The sequence below is a fragment of the Callithrix jacchus genome, chromosome 6 (assembly GCF_049354715.1).
Source record: "Callithrix jacchus isolate 240 chromosome 6, calJac240_pri, whole genome shotgun sequence".
In the NCBI taxonomy this organism is placed as follows: domain Eukaryota; kingdom Metazoa; phylum Chordata; class Mammalia; order Primates; family Cebidae; genus Callithrix; species Callithrix jacchus.
The window spans coordinates 137882966-137901669 of NC_133507.1; the positions used below are offsets into that span (position 1 = coordinate 137882966).

Sequence of the window (18704 nt, forward strand, 5' to 3'; positions counted from 1 at the left end):
CATAAGGTCAGGAGATCGAGAACATCCTGGCTAACATGGTGAAACCCCGTCCCTACTAAAATACAAAAAAAATTAGCTGGGCATGATGATTCACACCTGTAGTCCCAGCTACTCGGGAGGCTGAGGCAGGAGAATCACTTGAACCAAGAGGCAGAGATGGCACCACTGCACTCCAGCGTGGCAGCAGAGTGAGACTTCGTCTCAAACAAAAAAATCACTTCATGAATATAAACATTTTGTACATTTTGATGTTCTATAAGAGAATACCCTTGCCTCTTAAGTAACTATGTACAATACATTTTAAAGCTGGTGACTGCTCACTCCTCAGCTGCTCACCTGGTAACTCACACCAATGAGAAAAGAGACTCTGGCCCCCATCCACATCCACCGACTGTCCAGTGATGAAGGAAGCTGCGGGAGACAGTAGGAAGCAGACCACAGAGGAGATCTGGAAACAGAAACACACACATGCATATGTAAAAGCAAACACTCCCCATTTCTAACAGCTTCACATTCCCTAGGAAAGACATCTCAAAACACATGAGCCAGGTGTGGTGGCTCAAGCCTGTAATCCCAGCACTTTGAGAGGCTGAGGCAGGTAGATCATGAGGTCAGGAGATCGAGACCATCCTGGCCAACATGGTGAAACCCCGTCCCTATTTAAAGGAAAAAAAAAAAAGTCAAAGCACATGACCACAACATGAATACAACAGCGTGCACCACAACCACACAGTACATAGACAACTTCCTTTTTCCACAACTTCCCCTTTCTACCTGAGCATCACTGAAATCAGGTAGGTGACTAGGGTCAAGGTGGCAAAGTATGAGGGAGCCTTAGACGGTGTCAAGCAAGCTACACAACGTGAAGAAGACAGAAGTGAACTCAGTGCTTCAGCTCAGCTCTTTCCCATTTCAAACAATTCACTTCCTTACATACCTTTCATTGTCCTCCACAACCCCATTTTCCAACACTACCTCATGCCTTTTATATTTTGGTTCCTGATAGAGTCAACGTGTCTGTTCAGCAATAAACTAGCATTCTGGTTTGTTCAGTTTGTGGTCCATTCAGGCTAAAAGCTCAGCAACACAAACTCAAAGGAACTCTCTACAAGAGGAACTTCAAAAACTAGCTGGGCGTAGTCGCAGGTGCCTGTGGTCCCAGCTTCTTGGGAGGCTGAAGTGGGAGGATTGCTTGTGCCTGGGAGGCTGCAGTGAGCTGACACAACATCACTATATTCCAGCTTGGGTGACAAAGACCCCATCTCAAAAAAAAAAAGGGCACTTCAGACTCCCACTGCACCCCTTAAAAATTCAAATAGGGGGGCCGGGCGCAGTGGCTCAAGCCTGTAATCCCAGCAGTTTGGGAAGCTGAGGTGGGTGGATCATGAGGTCAAGAGATCAAGACCATCCTGGTCAACATGGTGAAACCCCGTCTCTACTAAAAATACAAAAAAATTAACTGGGCATGGTGGCAAGTGCTTGTAATCCCAGCTACTCAGGAGGCTGAGGCAGGAGAATCACTTAAACCTGGGAGGCTCCAAGTGAAAACTAGAATTTTGGAAAATGTGCACCTGTCACCATGAGCCTACTAGCTTCCTAAGACTTTTCAGAACAGATGGGAGACAGTAACAATGTGATCTTTTGATACTGTATAATGAATTGTGTCAACATTTAGAAGATCTGCCTAACAAAGTGAACCAATAACTTCTAAAAGACCAATGTCAGATGGTACAAAACCATATATGGGTGAAAGATCCCATCAAATTGTAATAAGGACTCTTTTTTTAAGAGACAGAGTCTTGCTATGTTGCCCAAGCTAGGCTCAAGTGATCTTCCCTCCTCATCCTCCCAATTAACTAAGACAATGAGTGCATGAGAAAGATTTTAATGCAAGAGTACAAAAAGTTCATTGGCATGGTTTCAGATTCCATATTGCAACGAATCCTTAAGAAACTGCCATTTGTTGAATATCAAAGAAGATCCACAATTATCCAAAAAGGCTATTAAAATGTTCCTTCCTTTTCCAATTTTATATCTGCATGAAGCCAAAAACTTTTTAGAGGCTTTTACTAAAACAACATATTGTGATAGACTGAATACAGATGCAGAGGTGAGAGTCCAGCTGTGTTCTACTAAGTCATACATTAAAGAGATAGTAAAAAATTTCTTTAGAACAAATGCAGAACAGCGGCTTTCAGCCAGGCTCAGTGACTCACACCTATAATCCCAGCACCCTGGGAGGCCGAGGCGGGTGGATCATCAGAGGTCAGGAGTTAGAGACTGGCCTGATCAACATGGAGAAACCCTGTCTCTACTAAAAATACACAAATCAGCTTGACATCGTGGTGTGTGCCTGTAGTTCCAGCTACTCAGGAGGCTGAGACGAAAGAATTGCTTGAGTCAGAGGTTGCAGTGAGCCAAGATCGTACCACTGCACTCCAGCCTGGGTGACAGAGCAAGACTTCATCTCAAAAAAACAAAACAAAAAACAATGGTTTATGTAGCTATTTTTAATTAAATGTTATTCACGTTAACATGTACTGCTTTATTACTATTTTTAAATGAATTAAATATTTCTTAAAATTTGGTTTTAATTTCTAATACAGCAAATATAGATCATGTAAACCACATAAACAACGTATTCTCTTTTTTTTTTAAATACAAATTTTTCATGCATGCATAGGACATTTCTGGAAAGACATTCATCAAACATAACAAAAGCTAGTTCTAGGAATGAGAACTCTTTTAAAGAGTTTTATGGGTTTGCTTTTATATTTAGCACTTTAATAAATCTGAAAATTATTTTGTATGTGATACAAGATAAGGACTCTAATTTACTACTAAACAGTGAAATGTCCCAACACTTTGCTGAGTGGTTCCTCCTTTCAGGTAACCACTTACCTTTCAGGTAAGATCGAAATGTTACTTTGACTCCATAAACCCCCACATATGGTTCCAAGGCAAGAATCTGTTCTGTCCTAATATTGTTTTGTTTTTCAGTACCAGCACCAGATGCTTTAAATAAATATAGCTTCGTAGTATGTAAACACACAGTAAATAAATAAATACAGCTTTATAGTATAAATACACAGTATGTAAATAAATACATATTTTTGATAGAATCAGCGTGTTAAATTCCCAAAACATATTAAATTTTTAAAATAATTTAGGGAAACCTGGCTTTTTAGTAAAATTGGTTCTCCCCATCAAAGAATATTATATGCCACTAGTTATTCTGGTCTTTCGGCTGCTCCTCAGTAAAAAAATTTTTTTTTTTCATTTATGAAACTGACACACTGCCCTAAGAAGGCAGGTGATTTTTTTTTTTTTTTTTCATTTACTGGTAAGTTTAGTACTGGATATTTTCTTTCTTTTTTTTTTTTTTTGAGAAGGAGTTTCACTCTTGTTACCCAGGCTGGAGTGCAATGGCGCGATCTTGGCTCACTGCAACCTCTGTCTCCTGGGTTTAGGCAATTCTCCTGCCTCAGCCTCCTGAGTAGCTGGGATTACAGGCACGCGCCACTGTGCTCAGCTAATTTTTCGTATTTTTAGTAGAGACGAGGTTTCACCATGTTGACCAGGATGGTCTCGATCTCTTGACCTCGTGATCCACCTGCCTCGGCCTCCCAAAGTGCTGGCATTACAGGCGTGAGTCACCGCACTCGGCCCCACTACTGGGTATTTTCATTTTTATTACTGTGGAAAAGACATCCTTTTCTTATAAAAAATTACATTTCAAGACTGATGCAAGGCAGGTGCAGTGGCTCACGCCTGTAATCTCAGCACTTTGGTAGGCCAAGGTGGGCGGATCACTTAAGGACAGGAGTTTGAGACCATCCTGGCCAACATGGTGAAACCCCGTCTCTACTAAAAATATAAAAATCAGCTGGGTGTGGTAGCACACACCTGTAATTCCAGCTACTCGGGAGGCTGAGGCAGGAGAATCACTTGAACCAGGGGATGGAGGTTGCAGGGAGCCACTGCACTCCAGCCTGGGTGACAGAGAGAGACTCTGTCAAAAAAATCATCATGACCATCATCATCATCATCATCATCCCAGCACTTTGGGAGGCCAAAGTGACAGTTCAAGGCTTCAGTGGGCCATGACAGTGACACTGTACTCAGCCTGCATAACAGAAAAAAAAAAAAGACTGCTGCTGCTCGTATTTTGGAAAGCTGCTGATTTTACAGACTTCAAGCTTACTGAAATCTCATGTGGAACTTCATATAGCCATACTCATCTGACTTGCTTAGGGTCCCAGGGTCCTGTGTACCAACAAATGCCATGTAATAAAATAACGTAGCTGAAAACACAATAAAACAAACAAACAAAAAAAGCCCACTGTTATTAATGTATACAGCATCTACTCTTGAGTACAGATTGTTGTCAGTAATCAAAGTACAACCAGAATATTCCTGAGAGCCAGAAAGAACAGGGGAAATGGTTTAGTGGCAGTGGGAGAAATAATAACACATAAAAAGGACACTGAAGGCCAGGCACAGTGGCTCACGCCTGTAATCCCAGCACTTTGGGAGGCTGAGGCACATGGATCACCTGAGGTCAGGAGTTTGAGACCAGCCTGGCCAACATGGTGAAACCCTGTCTCTACTAAAAATACAAAAATTAGCTGGATGTACTGGTGCACAGCTGTAGTCCCAGCTACAAGAGAGACTAAGGCAGGAGAATCTCTTGAACCTGGGAGACGGGAGGTTGCAGTGAGCCGAGATCATGCCACTGCACTCCAGTCCAGGCAACAGAGTGAGACTCTGTCTCAAAAAAAAAAAAAAAAAAAAGAAAGAAAGAAGAAAAAGGACACTGAATTACAAATTTCAAAGTACAACACACACAGCAATTCTAATCAATGCTAGGAATATACCTTACCTCCTCAGGAACACCAATTCGTTTAGCGGGGATTTTCTGAAAAAAGCTTTCAAATAAGCTTTGCCCAGAAGAACCATAGTTCTCCGCAGCAGTGGGGGAATAAATAAATCCCTATGTTTAAAAATAAAACAGAGACAAAATAAAGTACATTACATTAAATGTTAATTGTAAAGATTTCAAGATAGTCTTCTGGCATTTCAAACATTAAGTAGCTTAAGTCAAAAAAAAGTTAACAGTGCTGATATTAATTTTTCTCAATGCTGTCAAGGGAGTAAAGGCCCCACCATCCACAAATGGATGATCTGAATGGTTATTTTGCAACCTCCTCTTCCTCCTGGCCATACCCTGGGTTTTTTCGTGAAAGACTTGCTTTCTGAAGGGCATAATTATATAGTTGTATATATGAAAGATAATCATATCTTTACTAAATTATAATTATATAAATGAAAGAGGCACTTAACTGGGAACAATGGACCAGGGGACTCTGTCTATTTTACCTTCCACTTGGCCTCTCCGCTTTACAAGAGAAGCCTGGGCAGTGGCTACGTGAGGCTTAGAAAAATGTCATTATTTTTTGGCTTTTCACCAAGATTAAAATCACAAATAAAGCATTTGAATCCAATACCAATAAACTAAAACTGTAATTGTTTGAGAATTTTTAAATGTATCTTTTACTAGCTTTCTGAGATTAGGAAAATTACTCAAAAACTGTATCCCAGGCCAGGTGCAGTGGTTCATGCCCACAATCCCAGCATTTTGTGAGGGCAAAGCAGGAGGATGGCTTGAGCCCAGGAGTTTGAGACCAGCCTGGGCAAAACAGAGAGACTGCACATCTACAAAAATATAAAAAATAATTAGCTGGGCATGGTGGTACATGCCTGTGGTTCCAGCTACTCAGGAGGCTGAGCTGGGAGGATCGCTTGAGCCCAGGAGGTTGAGGCTGCAGGGAGCTGTGATCGCACCACTGCACTTCAGCCTGGGCAACAGAGCGAGACCTTGTCTCAAACATTGAAAAAAAGAAAAAAAAACTGTGTCTCACAGGATACAGCTATTTGTAAATGAATTCAAACTGTTGCACAGATTACGGAGAGAAGGGGGAAAGATAAGTTAAAATAAAATTGGAAATTCTGGCAGTATTAATTACTTCAAATGATACTGGAGAAAAAAAACATTGGTTTCCAATTAAACAATGTGTAGCCTTTTATTTAAAGAGGATAAAATCTAGAAATATTAAAATTTGGTCATTAAACCAAAATGTCTCTGACAAACACGAATTAGTATTAGTAGGAGCGCCTTTGTCAGGGATGAGATTACTAACCTCATGCTTGAAGTCAGTCATGCTTAGGCTTCCCTGAGTGGTACAGACAACACCTACTGATATTACAGAGATAAGACCTACAGATATACCAAAAAATATTATAGAGTTTCCAATGAGGGGGTGATTACTACCTTAGCAATGACCAAGAAACATCCCAGAAGTGGGATTTGAGTTGAGTTATGCCAGACAAGTGAGGCATTTCATTTAATGTCCCTCTTAGAGTACATGGCCAGTATGTAATACCAAAGAAACCTAAGTTTCTTATTTCACAAAAATGATAGTTTTTGAAGTTGACAATATTGTGAGTTTCCCTCCTATCATTTGTATTATTCAGAGAAGCTTTCCCTTGACTTCTAATCCATCTTAAACTACTGGGAGTTCCTTGTTAGAACTCTGACTTTAAGTTTCTCTGTCTTAAAAAAGAGTTAGTAATATGCGAGGAAATAAAGTAATCTGGAAAAATTCCCTCAAGTCTCTCTTAACCTTTACGCTGCATTTGAATTTTCTAGTCTACTTAAAAAATTTAGATGCCTCGACCCTACGGTTTGGGGTAAAGTTCATATATCACTATTGTTTAGACATTTCACAGATAATTATAATATATAGCCAGAAATGAGAATCACTGGTTTAATTTAACATTCTTGACAATCTGGTTGTAAATCGGAGTACTTCCGTAATGTTAATTAGGCTTTCTAGGCTGGGAGTGTTGGCATGGCTCACACCCGTAATGCCAGCACTTTGAGAGGCTAAGGTAGGCAGATCTCCTGAGCTCAGGAGTTCGAGACTACCCTGGGCAACATGGTAAAACCCTGTCTCTACAAAAATACAAAAAATAAGCAGGGCATGGTGGCGTGCACCTGCAGTCCCAGGTACTCGGGAGGCTAAGGTATGAGAATCACTTGAGCCCCAGAGGTGGAGGTTGCAGTGAGCCACGATAATGCCACTGCACTCCAGCTTGGGCTACAGAGTGAAACTCCGTCTCAAGATTAAAAAAAAAAAAAGAAAGAAAATCAGACTTCCCGATTTTATCTGTTTTTAAAGTCAATGTTTAATGCTACAGTTGCATATTCCCAAACACCTCTATCAACACCACAAATGGAATCAGAATAGCATAATTTGCCAATAAATTTTAATATAGAACATTTACCTACAGGGGCAACACAATTGATCCTTACTCCACTGCAGGCCCATTCAAAAGCTAAAGACTTGGTGAGGCTGTAAACACCTTCTCTTGCAGCTCCAGAGTGCCTTTGAAAGATAAAACATAGGACAATCAGCTTCTGTTGAATATTTCTCTTCTGCACCAAGCTGACAGGTATGCCAGCTACCTGACAGAAATCCACCAGACTTCTTGCTATGGAGTCTGTCTTGTTGAGCTTCTGTCTAAGCGACGAAGAAAAAACTATGTCCTTTAATATTAAATCCAAGCCACAGTTGATGATCAAGCAAATCCCATACAGCATAAACCTAGATAAGGCTCCCCAGATCACTATGTAAGAGAAATACTTTGAAGAACTTTGATTATAGAGGAAAACAAATTGGTACTTTTAAGGATTTCAGGCATGTGGTTATTTTTAAAATCAATTTTAAATAACAAATGAGGCTGGGTGCAGTGGCTCACACCTATACACCTATAATCACAGCACATTTGTAGGCCAAGGCAGGCGAATCACCTGAGGTTAGGAGATCAAGACCAGCCTGGCCAACATAGTGAAACCCCATCCCTACTAAAAATCCAAAAATTAGCCAGGCGTGGTGGCGATCACCTGTATTCCCAGCTACTCAGGAGGCTGAGGCAGGAGAATCACTTACACCCAGAAGGCAGAGATTGCAGTGAGCTGAGATCACACCACTGTACTCCAGCCTGGGCAACAGAATTCTCATTCTGTTGAATAAGCTATCTCAAAGATAAATAAGTAAGGATATAAAATTCATATATCAGGCAAGAAATATTATCAATACAATTTCTAGACATACCAAAATTTAAATAAATGTGAATGCATTTCCAGATAAGGAGGTTCAAAACATTTAAGTCTGCATCTGTATGGAGTCTTGTGTAGACAGACACTATGGCTTAGACTTTCTGATTGCAAAATCTTCAAAACCAAATATAGGATAATTCAATGTGAAAAGAGTAACATATAAAACTAATTAGGAAAATTCTTTCAATCGAAGGCATTTGAAATCAGCTGGTAAAAAAACACAGATTATTTAGTAAACTTCTTGGACTTCCTTTAACAGTTATTTTAGCATAGCTCTGCTGGTGATAATTCTTTCACATTTTATATGTAGAAAAAGCCTTTATTTCATCTTAGTTTTTGAAACATATTTCAGTGGATAAAGAATTCCAGGTTGGTATGTTTTTTTCTGTTGGCACTTTAAAGATGTTACACCACTACCTTTTAACTTGCATTGGTGCTGATGAGAAATCTGCTTCTGTACACAATGTCTTTTTCCTCCAGCTGCTTTTAAGGTTTTCTCTTTAGCACTGGTTCTAAGCAATATGATCCTGATGTGCCTCGTACACTTGTCTTCACATTTCTTGTACTGGGGTTTGTTGAGCTTCTTGGATCTACAGGTTTATAGTTTTAACAAATTTGGAAAATGTTCACCCAGTGTCTTCAAATTTTTTTCTGTCCCTGTTTCTCATTTCTCCTTCAAAGACTCCAACTGTCTCACAGTTCACAAATGCTGTTTGTTGTTGTTGTTGAGATGGAGTCTTGCTTTAACACCCAGGCTGGAGTGCAGTGATGCAATTTCAGCTCAATGCAACCTCCACCTCCTGGGTTCAAGCGATTCTCCTACCTCAGCCTCCCAAGTAGCTAGGATTATAGGCGTGTGCCATCAGCCCAGCTAATTTTTGTATTTTTAGTAGAGACGGGGTTTTGGTATCTTGGCCAGGCTGGTCTCAAACTCCTGACCTCAGGTGATCTGCCCACCTCAGCCTCACAAAGTGATGGGATTACAGGTGTGAGCCACTGCATCCAGCTGATGCTCTGTTTTTTGCAGGCTTTTTTCCCTCATTTCTGAATAGTTTCTATTGCTATGTAGTCAGGTTCACTAATCTTTTCTTACAAAGTGTCTAATCTGCCTCAATCCCATCCAGTGTTTTTCTCATCTCAGACATTGTAGTGTTATCTCTAAAAGTTTGATTTGGGTCTTTTAAAAATATCTTCCCTGTCTTTACTTAGCACGTTCCATCTTTCCTCTAGCTTCTTGAGCACATGGGATACACTCATCACAACTGTTTTTGGGGGAGTTTTGTTTTGTTTTGATTCAGACACAGGATCTCAATGTTGCCCAGACTGGAATGCAGTGGCACTGTCAAAGTTCACTGCAAACTCAAACTCGGGGGCTCAAGCACTCTTCCCACCTCAGCCTCCCAAGTAGCTGGAACTACAGGTATGTGCCACCATGCCCAGCCAATTTTTTTTTTTTTTTTTGCAGGGGGTAGAGACAAGCTTTTGCTATGTTGCCCAGGCTGGTCTAGAACTCCTGGGATCCAGCAATCATCCCACCATTGCCTCCCAAAGTGCTATGATTATGAGCATGAGTCATCGTACCCGGCCATGATAACTGTTTTAATGTCCTTGTTTATTAATTCTACCATCTCTGTCACTTTTGATTGACTTTTCTTTTCAACATGGGTTGTATTTTTCCTGTTTCTCTGTACACTTAATAATCTTTCATTGGGTGCCAGGTATTTTGATATTCCTATAAATATTGTTAAGCTTTGCTCTGAGAGACTTAAATTACTTGAAAAAAGTAGGATGCTTTCATGCCTTGCCTTTCATGCCTCCCAAAGTGCTACGATTACTGATGTGAGCTACCACACCCAACGTCTGGTTATTTTTAAAACCTAAAATTTTTCTACTGTCACCTAGAGATAATCTCTAAGAAGTTACTTAAAGAAGGTTTAGTCTGTGAGTGTTTATGTTTCTTATTTTGTATTCAACTAAAGAAGCACACAATACAAAATGTAAAAGTCCCATGTCCTTACCTGGTCTATACCATCCTACTCTCTGAAGTTACAAATTTCAGTCAAGATGGACAAACTGAAGAAATGACAGACATGTATGAGTATATTTATGTGCCTTTTTTTTTTTTTTTGAGATGGAGTCTCACTCTGTCGCCCAGGCTGGAGTGCAATGGCACAATCTCGGCTCACTGCAACCTCTGCCTCCCAGGTTCAAGCAATTCTCCTGTCTCAGCCTCCCAAGTAGCTGGGATTATAGCTGCCCACCACCATATCCAACTAATTTTTGTATTTTTAGTAGAGACAGGTTTTCACCATGTTGGCCAGGCTGGTCTTAAACTCCTGACCTCAGGTGATCCGCCTGCTTCGGCCTCCCAATACAGGCATGCGCCACTGCGCCCAGCTTATGTGCCTTTTTAAAAGCAGTAGTGGAATCATATTTTGAATATTCTTCAACTTTTTAACTTAATATTAAATTTTGAACAAATTTTGAGGCAAAATGTATCAAGATTTCTAACGTAAGTCAAGATGCAGTAAAAAGGACAGAATTTAACCTCCTACCTGAAAAGCTATAGAACAAAAAATATATATATGTGAATTGATGGCACTCAAGACATTAAGACATTAGGCAGGGAAGGATGGTGATCTCTGAAAGCAGGAAACAAATGAGATGAGTTCTGTGATTATTCCAACTGACTGCCTGGAGAAAGGTTCCGAATCACGCCTTGGAGTAGGAGAACTGAGGCAGAGGTTGGCAGTCTCCCTGAGTTGAGGGAAGGCACCAGGAGACCAGACATACCCAGGCAGCTAGAGTTTGCAGGGAAGAACACCAGAGAGGAGAGCACTGCAATAGGAGAGAAGCCTGGAGATGTGCAGAGAGTGTGTATGTAAGAAACTAGCTGAGGCGGAGCTACGAGCTACCTGCAGGGACTGGAGGGGACAGTGCCCAGTATTCACACGGGGCCGAGAATAGTGCCTATTCCCAACAGCAGACTGGAAATCCCCCGCAGAACAATAATGCCAGGAAAACCTGGTTCCAGTACTAAAAAAAGTCTTACTTCAATGGTGGGACAAAATAGTCTTAGACTAAAGGCTGCCCTGGACCTACTAAATACTGGAAGGATCACTTGAAGCCAGGAGACTGAGCAAGACCTGTCTCTACAGGTCTATAGCGAGACCCTGACTCTACAAAAAAAAGAAAAAAAAAATTGATAAGTATTTTTGACCTCTCAAATGAACATTTTATTTATGGGCCAGGTGTGGTGGCTCATAATCCCAGCACTTTGGGAGGCCTAGGCGGGTGGATCACGAGGTCAAGAGATCGAGACCATCCTGGTCAACATGGTGAAACCCCATCCCTACTAAAAATACAAAAAAAAATTAGCTGGGCATAGTGGCGTGTGCCTGTAAATCCCAGCTACTCAGGAGGCTGAGGCAGGAGAATTGCCTGAACCCAGGAGGCAGAGGTTTCGGTGAGCCAAGATCGTGCCATTGCACTCCAGCCTGGGTAACAAGAGTGAAACTCCGTCTCAAAAAAAGAAAAAACAAATTGTATTTATTTATTTATTTTTATTTATTTATTTAGAGAAAGGGTCTGGTCTTGGTCTGTCGCCCAGGCTAGAATGCAGTGGCACGATCTCAGCTCACCATAACCTCCACCTCCCAGGCTCAAGTGATTCTTGTGCCTCAGCCTCCCAAGCAGCTGATACTATACACATGCCCCACCACACCCACCTAACTTGTTTAAAGAGTGGGTTTCACCCTGTTGGCCAGGCTGGTCTTGAACTCCTGGCCTCAGAGATGATCTGCCTACCTCGGCCTCCCAAAGTGCTGGGATTACAGGCATGACCCACTGTGCCCAGGCTCAAATGAACATTTTACAAGTTGAGTACACCTTATTCAAAATACTTGGGAACAGAAGTGTTTTGGATTTCAAATCTGTTCAGATTTTGGAATATTTGTATATACTACCTGGTCTGGCATCCCTAATCTGAAAATCCAAAATCTGAAATGCTCCAAAGAGCATTTCCTATGAGCATCCCATTGGTGCTCAAAATTTTTGAGGTTTTGAAGCATTCTAAATTTTGAGTTTTCAGATCAGGATGCTCAACCTGTATTTGTGTAATTGTTTTTCAGTGCCTGTTTTCTAAGGTTGTAGAAAAAGACCTTCCCTATTGCCTCTTAAAAATGCACTTCCTGGCCGGGGGTGGTGGCTCACACCTGTAATCCCAGCACTTTGGGAGGCCAAGGCGGGTGGATCACGAGGTCAACAGATCAAGACCATCCTGGTCAACGAGGTGAAACCCCGTCTCTACTAAAAATACAAAAATTAGCTGGGCATGGTGGTGCGCGCCTGTAGTCCCAGCTACTCGGGAAGCTGAGGCAGGAGAACTGCTTGAACCCAAGAGGCAGAGGTTGCGGTGAGCCGAGATCGTGCCATTGCACTCCAGTCTGGGTAACAACAGAGAAACTCCGTCTCAAAAAAAAAAATGCACTTCCTTAAAACATGGAAGGAATCAGAACATTGAAAATATACTAAAGAAATCAGCAAAAAAATATATTTATGTATGTATGTATTTATTTATTTAGAGAAAGGTTCTGATCTTGCTCTGTTGTCCTGGCTAGAGTGCAGTGGCACGATCTCAGCTCACTGTAACCTCCACCTCCGAGGCTGAAGTGATTCTCGTGCCTCAGCCTGTTTTTTTGTTTTTCTCCCTGTTTTATTTGGATGGCCTTTAGTCTCTTATGAAAGAAATGACTGGCATACTGTTTTTCTCCCTGTTCTATTTGGATGGCCTTTAGACTCTTATGAAAGAAATGACTGAGATAGGCGGGGCACAGTGGCTCATGCCTGCTGTGCTCAGCACTTTGGGAGTGCTGGGATAGGGGAGCTAGTCAACTGAATATCAGAAAAGCCACTGATTTCATTTCAAAAATGTATTTTAAGCAAAGAAGCTCTCATTACTTCTTACATATAAATGAAGGAGGATAAATTTCACTCATTACAAAGGAACTACAACTTTTCTAAGGGGCAGTTTGGCAACATTTATTAAAATTACAAAGGCATTTGGCTTTGGACTCAGCAACTATACTTCTTGCAATTTAGTCCGCATGCTATCTGACGTACATAAAAGGTGTTTAGTTTGGTTTTGGTAATAACAAAAGGTTGGAAACAACCCAAATGCTCACCAACTGGAAAATGGTTTCATAAATCATACTTTGCTTATGGTTTATAAAGCGGCATATTAGACAGCCATAAAAAATAAGAAGAAATCTTTTTAGATTCAGTTAAGAAAATATCTCCAGGATATTTGCTTTATTTGAGAACATCAAGATATAGAATACTGTTTATAGTATCCTAAATTTTTTGTTAAAATGTAGGAAAAAGATATGCCCCAAAACTATTAACTGTAGTTGCCTGTGAAGATGGGAAATGCCAAAAAGAAGCTATAATCTGAATTATTTCTCCCAAGATGCTAAAATGGGTAAATCCATAAAGAATAATGAGCAGGAGAAGAAGGTACACAGCATTTTTGGCCTGCACAGCATTTTTTTTAACTGTTTTTAGTAACATCACATTGATTTACACTTGAGGAAGTACCTCTTGTCTGTTCTCAGTCCACATCCGAGTAGTGAAAACCACAGTTCCATGTTCCTCAGGCTGACCATGTATAGCAAAGCAATCTCATTTCTTTCTTTCTTTTTTTTTTTTTTTTTAAATAAAGATGGGGTTTCACCATGTTGGTCAGGCTGGTCTTGAACTCCCGACCTCAGATGATCCGCCTGCCTTGCCCTCTAAAGTGCCTGGATTATAGGCGTGAGCCATTACACCCAGCCTTTTTTTTTTTTTTTTTTCTTTTTGAGACAGAGTCTCACTCTGTCGCCCAGGCTGGAGTGCAATGACACAATTGTGGCTCACTGCAACCTCCGTCTCCCAGGTTCAAGTGATTCTCCTGCCTCAGCCTCCCAAATAGCTGGGACTATAGGCATGCATCACCATGCCCAGCTATTTTTTATATTTTAGTAGAGATGGGGGTTTCACCATATTGGCCAGGCTGGTCTCGAACTCCTGATCTTGTGATTCACCTGCCTCAGCCTCCCAAAGTGCTGGGATTACAGGCGTCAGCCACCACGCCTGGCCGAGCAACCACATTTCTACGGTATTTGGTTAATGGCTGGACACATAACCAAACAGGGTAGCTAATGAGTATCCTCTCTGGGATCTGCTGACACCGCTCAATATTATTATTGTTTTTGCTGGCATGACTTGAGGGGCAGTCTCTAATTGGAGAGTTATGAACAGCGACAGTGTTGACCTCTAACTCTTGCTAGTACTCTCTTTTTGCCACACCTAGAGACAGCCTGCCTGAGAATGTAGGCAGACATGAAGAAAGCAAAACCAAAGGGAGAGGCAGCTTCCAACATTGTGGCTGAATCTAACATGCCCTTAGGACAATGGTTCTGCAGGTACCAGGATCCCCTTCGGGGCTTGTACAATTGGCTGCTGCACTCTGCCACCAGAGTTCCTCTTGCAGCAGATCTGGAGTGGCGCTGGATAATTTGCTGTGCAACTTCTCCCAGGTGATGATGATGTGGCTGGTCTGGAAGCCACTTTTGGAGAACCACTGCCCTAGATTTTTACTTAAGTCAGGTTGAATGTTATTTCTATCCTATACATCTGTGGGAATTCTGAATAATATAAGAAATGAGCAGGGTGCTAGAATTTGCATAAAGGAGACACGCCGTCTGCATACAGAGTAGCTAATCAGAAGCACAAAACCTTAGAAACTTTTGGAAAAAAATCCTGAGTTATCTGTTAGGAGCAACAATTTAGCAGTTCTGTCTAAAATCCAGTACCTATATTAATGGTATTCAAATCTAAATTAACACAGATTAGTTTCATTTCTACACTTTTAACAAATAAGCTATTCCCAGACAGTGATGGCCAGTTCAGTGGCATCTGGATTAGAGTTGCCCACCAAAACACAAGACATCCAGTTTAATCTAAATATCAGACAAACAACAAATAATATTTTCCCCTTCCTTGGTAAATCTAGCAGTCCGAATCTGAATGGGAATGTTTTAGAAATACTTTGAGTTTTAAGTTCAAATAAAAGGAAATGCTAGATAGCTATTAGGATCACAACTGATTAAAGGTATTAATGATCTTTTTCTTTTCTTTTTTTTTTTTTTTCTTGAGATGGAGTTTTGCTCTTTTTGCCCAGGCTAGAGTACAATGATACGATCTCGGCTCACCGGTTCACCACGACCTCTGCCTCCTAGGTTCAAGCAATTCTCCTGCCTCAGCCTCTAGAGTAGCTGGGATTACAGGCACGCGCCACCACACCCAACTAATTTTGTATTTTTAGTAGACAGGGTTTCTCCACGTTGGTGAGGCTGGTCTCCAACTCCCTACCTCAGGTGATCCGCCCACCTTGGCCTCCCAAAGTGCTGGGATTACAGGTGTGAGCCACCTCGCCCAGCTTAGTGATCTTAATCTAAGAAATGTTCCCTATCCTGCTTCCCCCATTCAGAAGAGAAAACTCAAAGACATAGGAATAAAACAATACAAAAATGCTTACGCAGCTAATGGAACTCCAGTTTTAGTAACGAGAATGATATTGACAATAGATCCTCCATGCTGTTTCATCCAGGAGTTGTAAACTGCAGGATAGAGACAAACTCAATCGTTAAATGTTTAAACAGTGTCCTGACTCTCCTGATACCTTCTTTCAGCACACTGCCTGTTTGACACATTTTACATGTTCATTTACATTTCTTTATAAAAAGTTTGACTGAAGTAAAATTTACACACTTTAAGTGTGCAATGTAATGACTTTTAATAAATATATGGAGTTGTGCAACCATTACCACAATCCATCTTTAGGACGTTTCCATCATCCCAAAAAGTTCCTTCACACCCATTTGCAGCCCAGCCCATCCCCAAGCAAACACTCATCTTTCTGTTTCTCTAGATTTACCTTTATCTTTTCTAAAAATCTCATGTAAAGTGAATCACACAATATGTGGTCTTTTGTGTCTAACTTCTTCCACTTAGAATCATGTTTGTGAGGTTCATCCATGTTGTCATGTATTAACAGTTCCTTTTTGATTGCTGAGTAGTATTCCATTACATGGATATGCCACATTTATCCCTGTATCAGTTGATAAACGTTTGGATAGTTCCACTTTGGGGCAGTTACGAATATGAATCTTTGTATGGTCATATGTTAACTCTGTTTAGCTTTTAAATAAACTGCCAAATGGTTTTCCAAAGCACCCCCACCATTTTACATTCCTATCAGAAATGCATGGGGGGTATAGTTTCTACACACCATTGCTATCTGATTTTTTGATAATAGCCATTCTTGTGGGTGTGAAGTGGTATCACACTAGAGTTTTTATTTGCATTTCCCTAATGACTAATGATGTTGACCTATACATCTATCCTATGTCAGTACCACACTGTCTAAAAATCAAGAAATAGCTTTGAAATCAAGAAGCATCAAGTCCTCCAACTTTCTTATTTTGCAAAATTGTTTTGGCTTTTCTGGGTCCTTTGCATCTCCATATATAGTTTAAGATCATTTTGTTCATTTCTACAAAAATTGACAGGGATTGCATCGAATCTACAGATCAATTTGGGAAGAACCAGCATCTTAACAATATTGAAACTTCTAACCCCAACACTGAATATCTTTACATTGTCTAAATCTGTGATTTCTCTCAGCAATGTCTGGCAGTTTGTAGAATACAAGTCTTACACACTTTTGTTAACCTCATCGTTAAATATTTTATTATGCTTGAAGCTCCACTTTATTTTTGGTACCAATTCTACTCATACAAATCAAGATAATGCTAGAGATGTATCTCCAGTCTCTCTTCAATAGAAATCTGAATTCTTGGAATTTAAAGATCAGAGAAAATTCAATACTCAATCTTATTAAGGGCTTAAGCAAAAATAAGAATACGTTACCATTATTACTGATTCCCTGTGAGTTTTTACCAATTCATTAAATATAACAGAAAACAATAAGGTAAAACCAGTAAAAAGAAGACATAAAATATAACATATTTTGAATCTAAGACAATTTTTTCACATCATTTTCACATTGCTAAAATTGGGATGCCTTACACTTGGTGGTATCTTACAATTATAAATAGCAGTGTTTTTACTTTCTTAATGGTATATAAAATTATGGTGCATTTCACAATTTATTACGTCTTTGGCTCAATGAAATACAACAGTTATTTTTAGACAGTAAGATCATATACCTAGAAAACCCAAGAGTAGTTTGACAAACTATTAAATAAAGCTGCAAATTATAAGTTAAAGCTAGAAGATAAATTTTGAAGAAATAAGTTTTCAATAAACCAACAACAAGTCCAGCTGAAAGATAAATTGAAAAAAAGAGTCCATTCAAAATAGCAATAGCCATCAAATATATCTAGGCATAAAATCTTTATTTAAAAAGTGACCTATGTGATTAAAAACCACAAACCTTTGCCAAAGGACATAAACAATAATTTATTAATGAAAAGACACGTCATGATGGAAAAATTCAGTATTTAAACATGTCAATTATTTCCAAATCATTAAATTTAACACAATCCCAATCAAATTTCTCCAAGATTTCTGAGGAAGAAGCTTGAATATAAAATTCCTGTAAAAGAATAAATGGTTCTCTAGAGGGACAAAGAATAGAAGAAAAAAAAGAGAAAATTAAAGAAGAAATGGGCCTGATGTGGTAGCTTCCTAGCACTTTGGGAGGCCAAGGAGGATGGATCAGTTGAAGCCAAGAGTCCACTAATAGCCTGGCCAACATGGTAAAATCCCATCTGAACTGAAAATCCACAAATTAGCTGGACATGGTGGTGCATGCTTGTAATCCCAACTACTTGGTAGGCTAAGGCAGGAGAATTGCTTGAACCAGGGAGGCGAAGGTTGCAGTGAGCCGAGATTGTACCTGCACTCCAGCCTGGGCAACAGAGGCTTTATCTCTCAAAAAAAAATAAATGGTCATGAATAGCCAAGAAAATCTTGGAAATAAAAATAAAGTAATATTTACCATATCAAATATTGAACACTATATCAAACCATTTGATTTTAGCACAATAAAGGAGAATAACCATTTATTTACATTATTCTACACAGACTTTCTGCTTCTGGACAAATACCACCATATACATATATTTATTTGTTTCCTATTTCTGAAAATGTCTAGAAGTAATGATTACCCAGTAGTATTGAACACATGTAGTACCGAAGTCTCGCCTTCTAAAAATCATTCCTCACCAGGAGTGGTGGCTCACACCTGTAATTCCAGTACTTTGGGAGGTCAAAGTGAAAGGATTACTTGGGAGGTCAAGGTGAAAGGATTACTTTATTTAAATATTTCTGGGCAACACAGAAAAAACTCTGTCTCTATGAAAAATTTAAAAATCAGCCAGGCATGGTGTCATGAGCCTACAGTAGCACTGCTAAGGAAGCTGAAGCAGAGAGGATTGCTTGAGCCCAGGAATTCAAG

General features: G+C 40.1%; 1 protein-coding gene across 1 annotated transcript in view; it reads right to left on the reverse strand.

The window, feature by feature from the left end:
- Positions 1–18704, reverse strand: part of PECR (peroxisomal trans-2-enoyl-CoA reductase) — a 38518-nt gene that overhangs the window by 6304 nt on the left and 13510 nt on the right. Inside the window, exons 4-7 of the mRNA XM_002749734.6 lie at positions 15759–15840; positions 7352–7448; positions 4883–4993; positions 337–448 (exon numbers count right to left, since the gene is read on the reverse strand). Coding sequence (XP_002749780.2) covers positions 337–448; positions 4883–4993; positions 7352–7448; positions 15759–15840 — 402 coding nt within the window. The remainder of the gene's footprint in view (positions 1–336; positions 449–4882; positions 4994–7351; positions 7449–15758; positions 15841–18704) is intronic.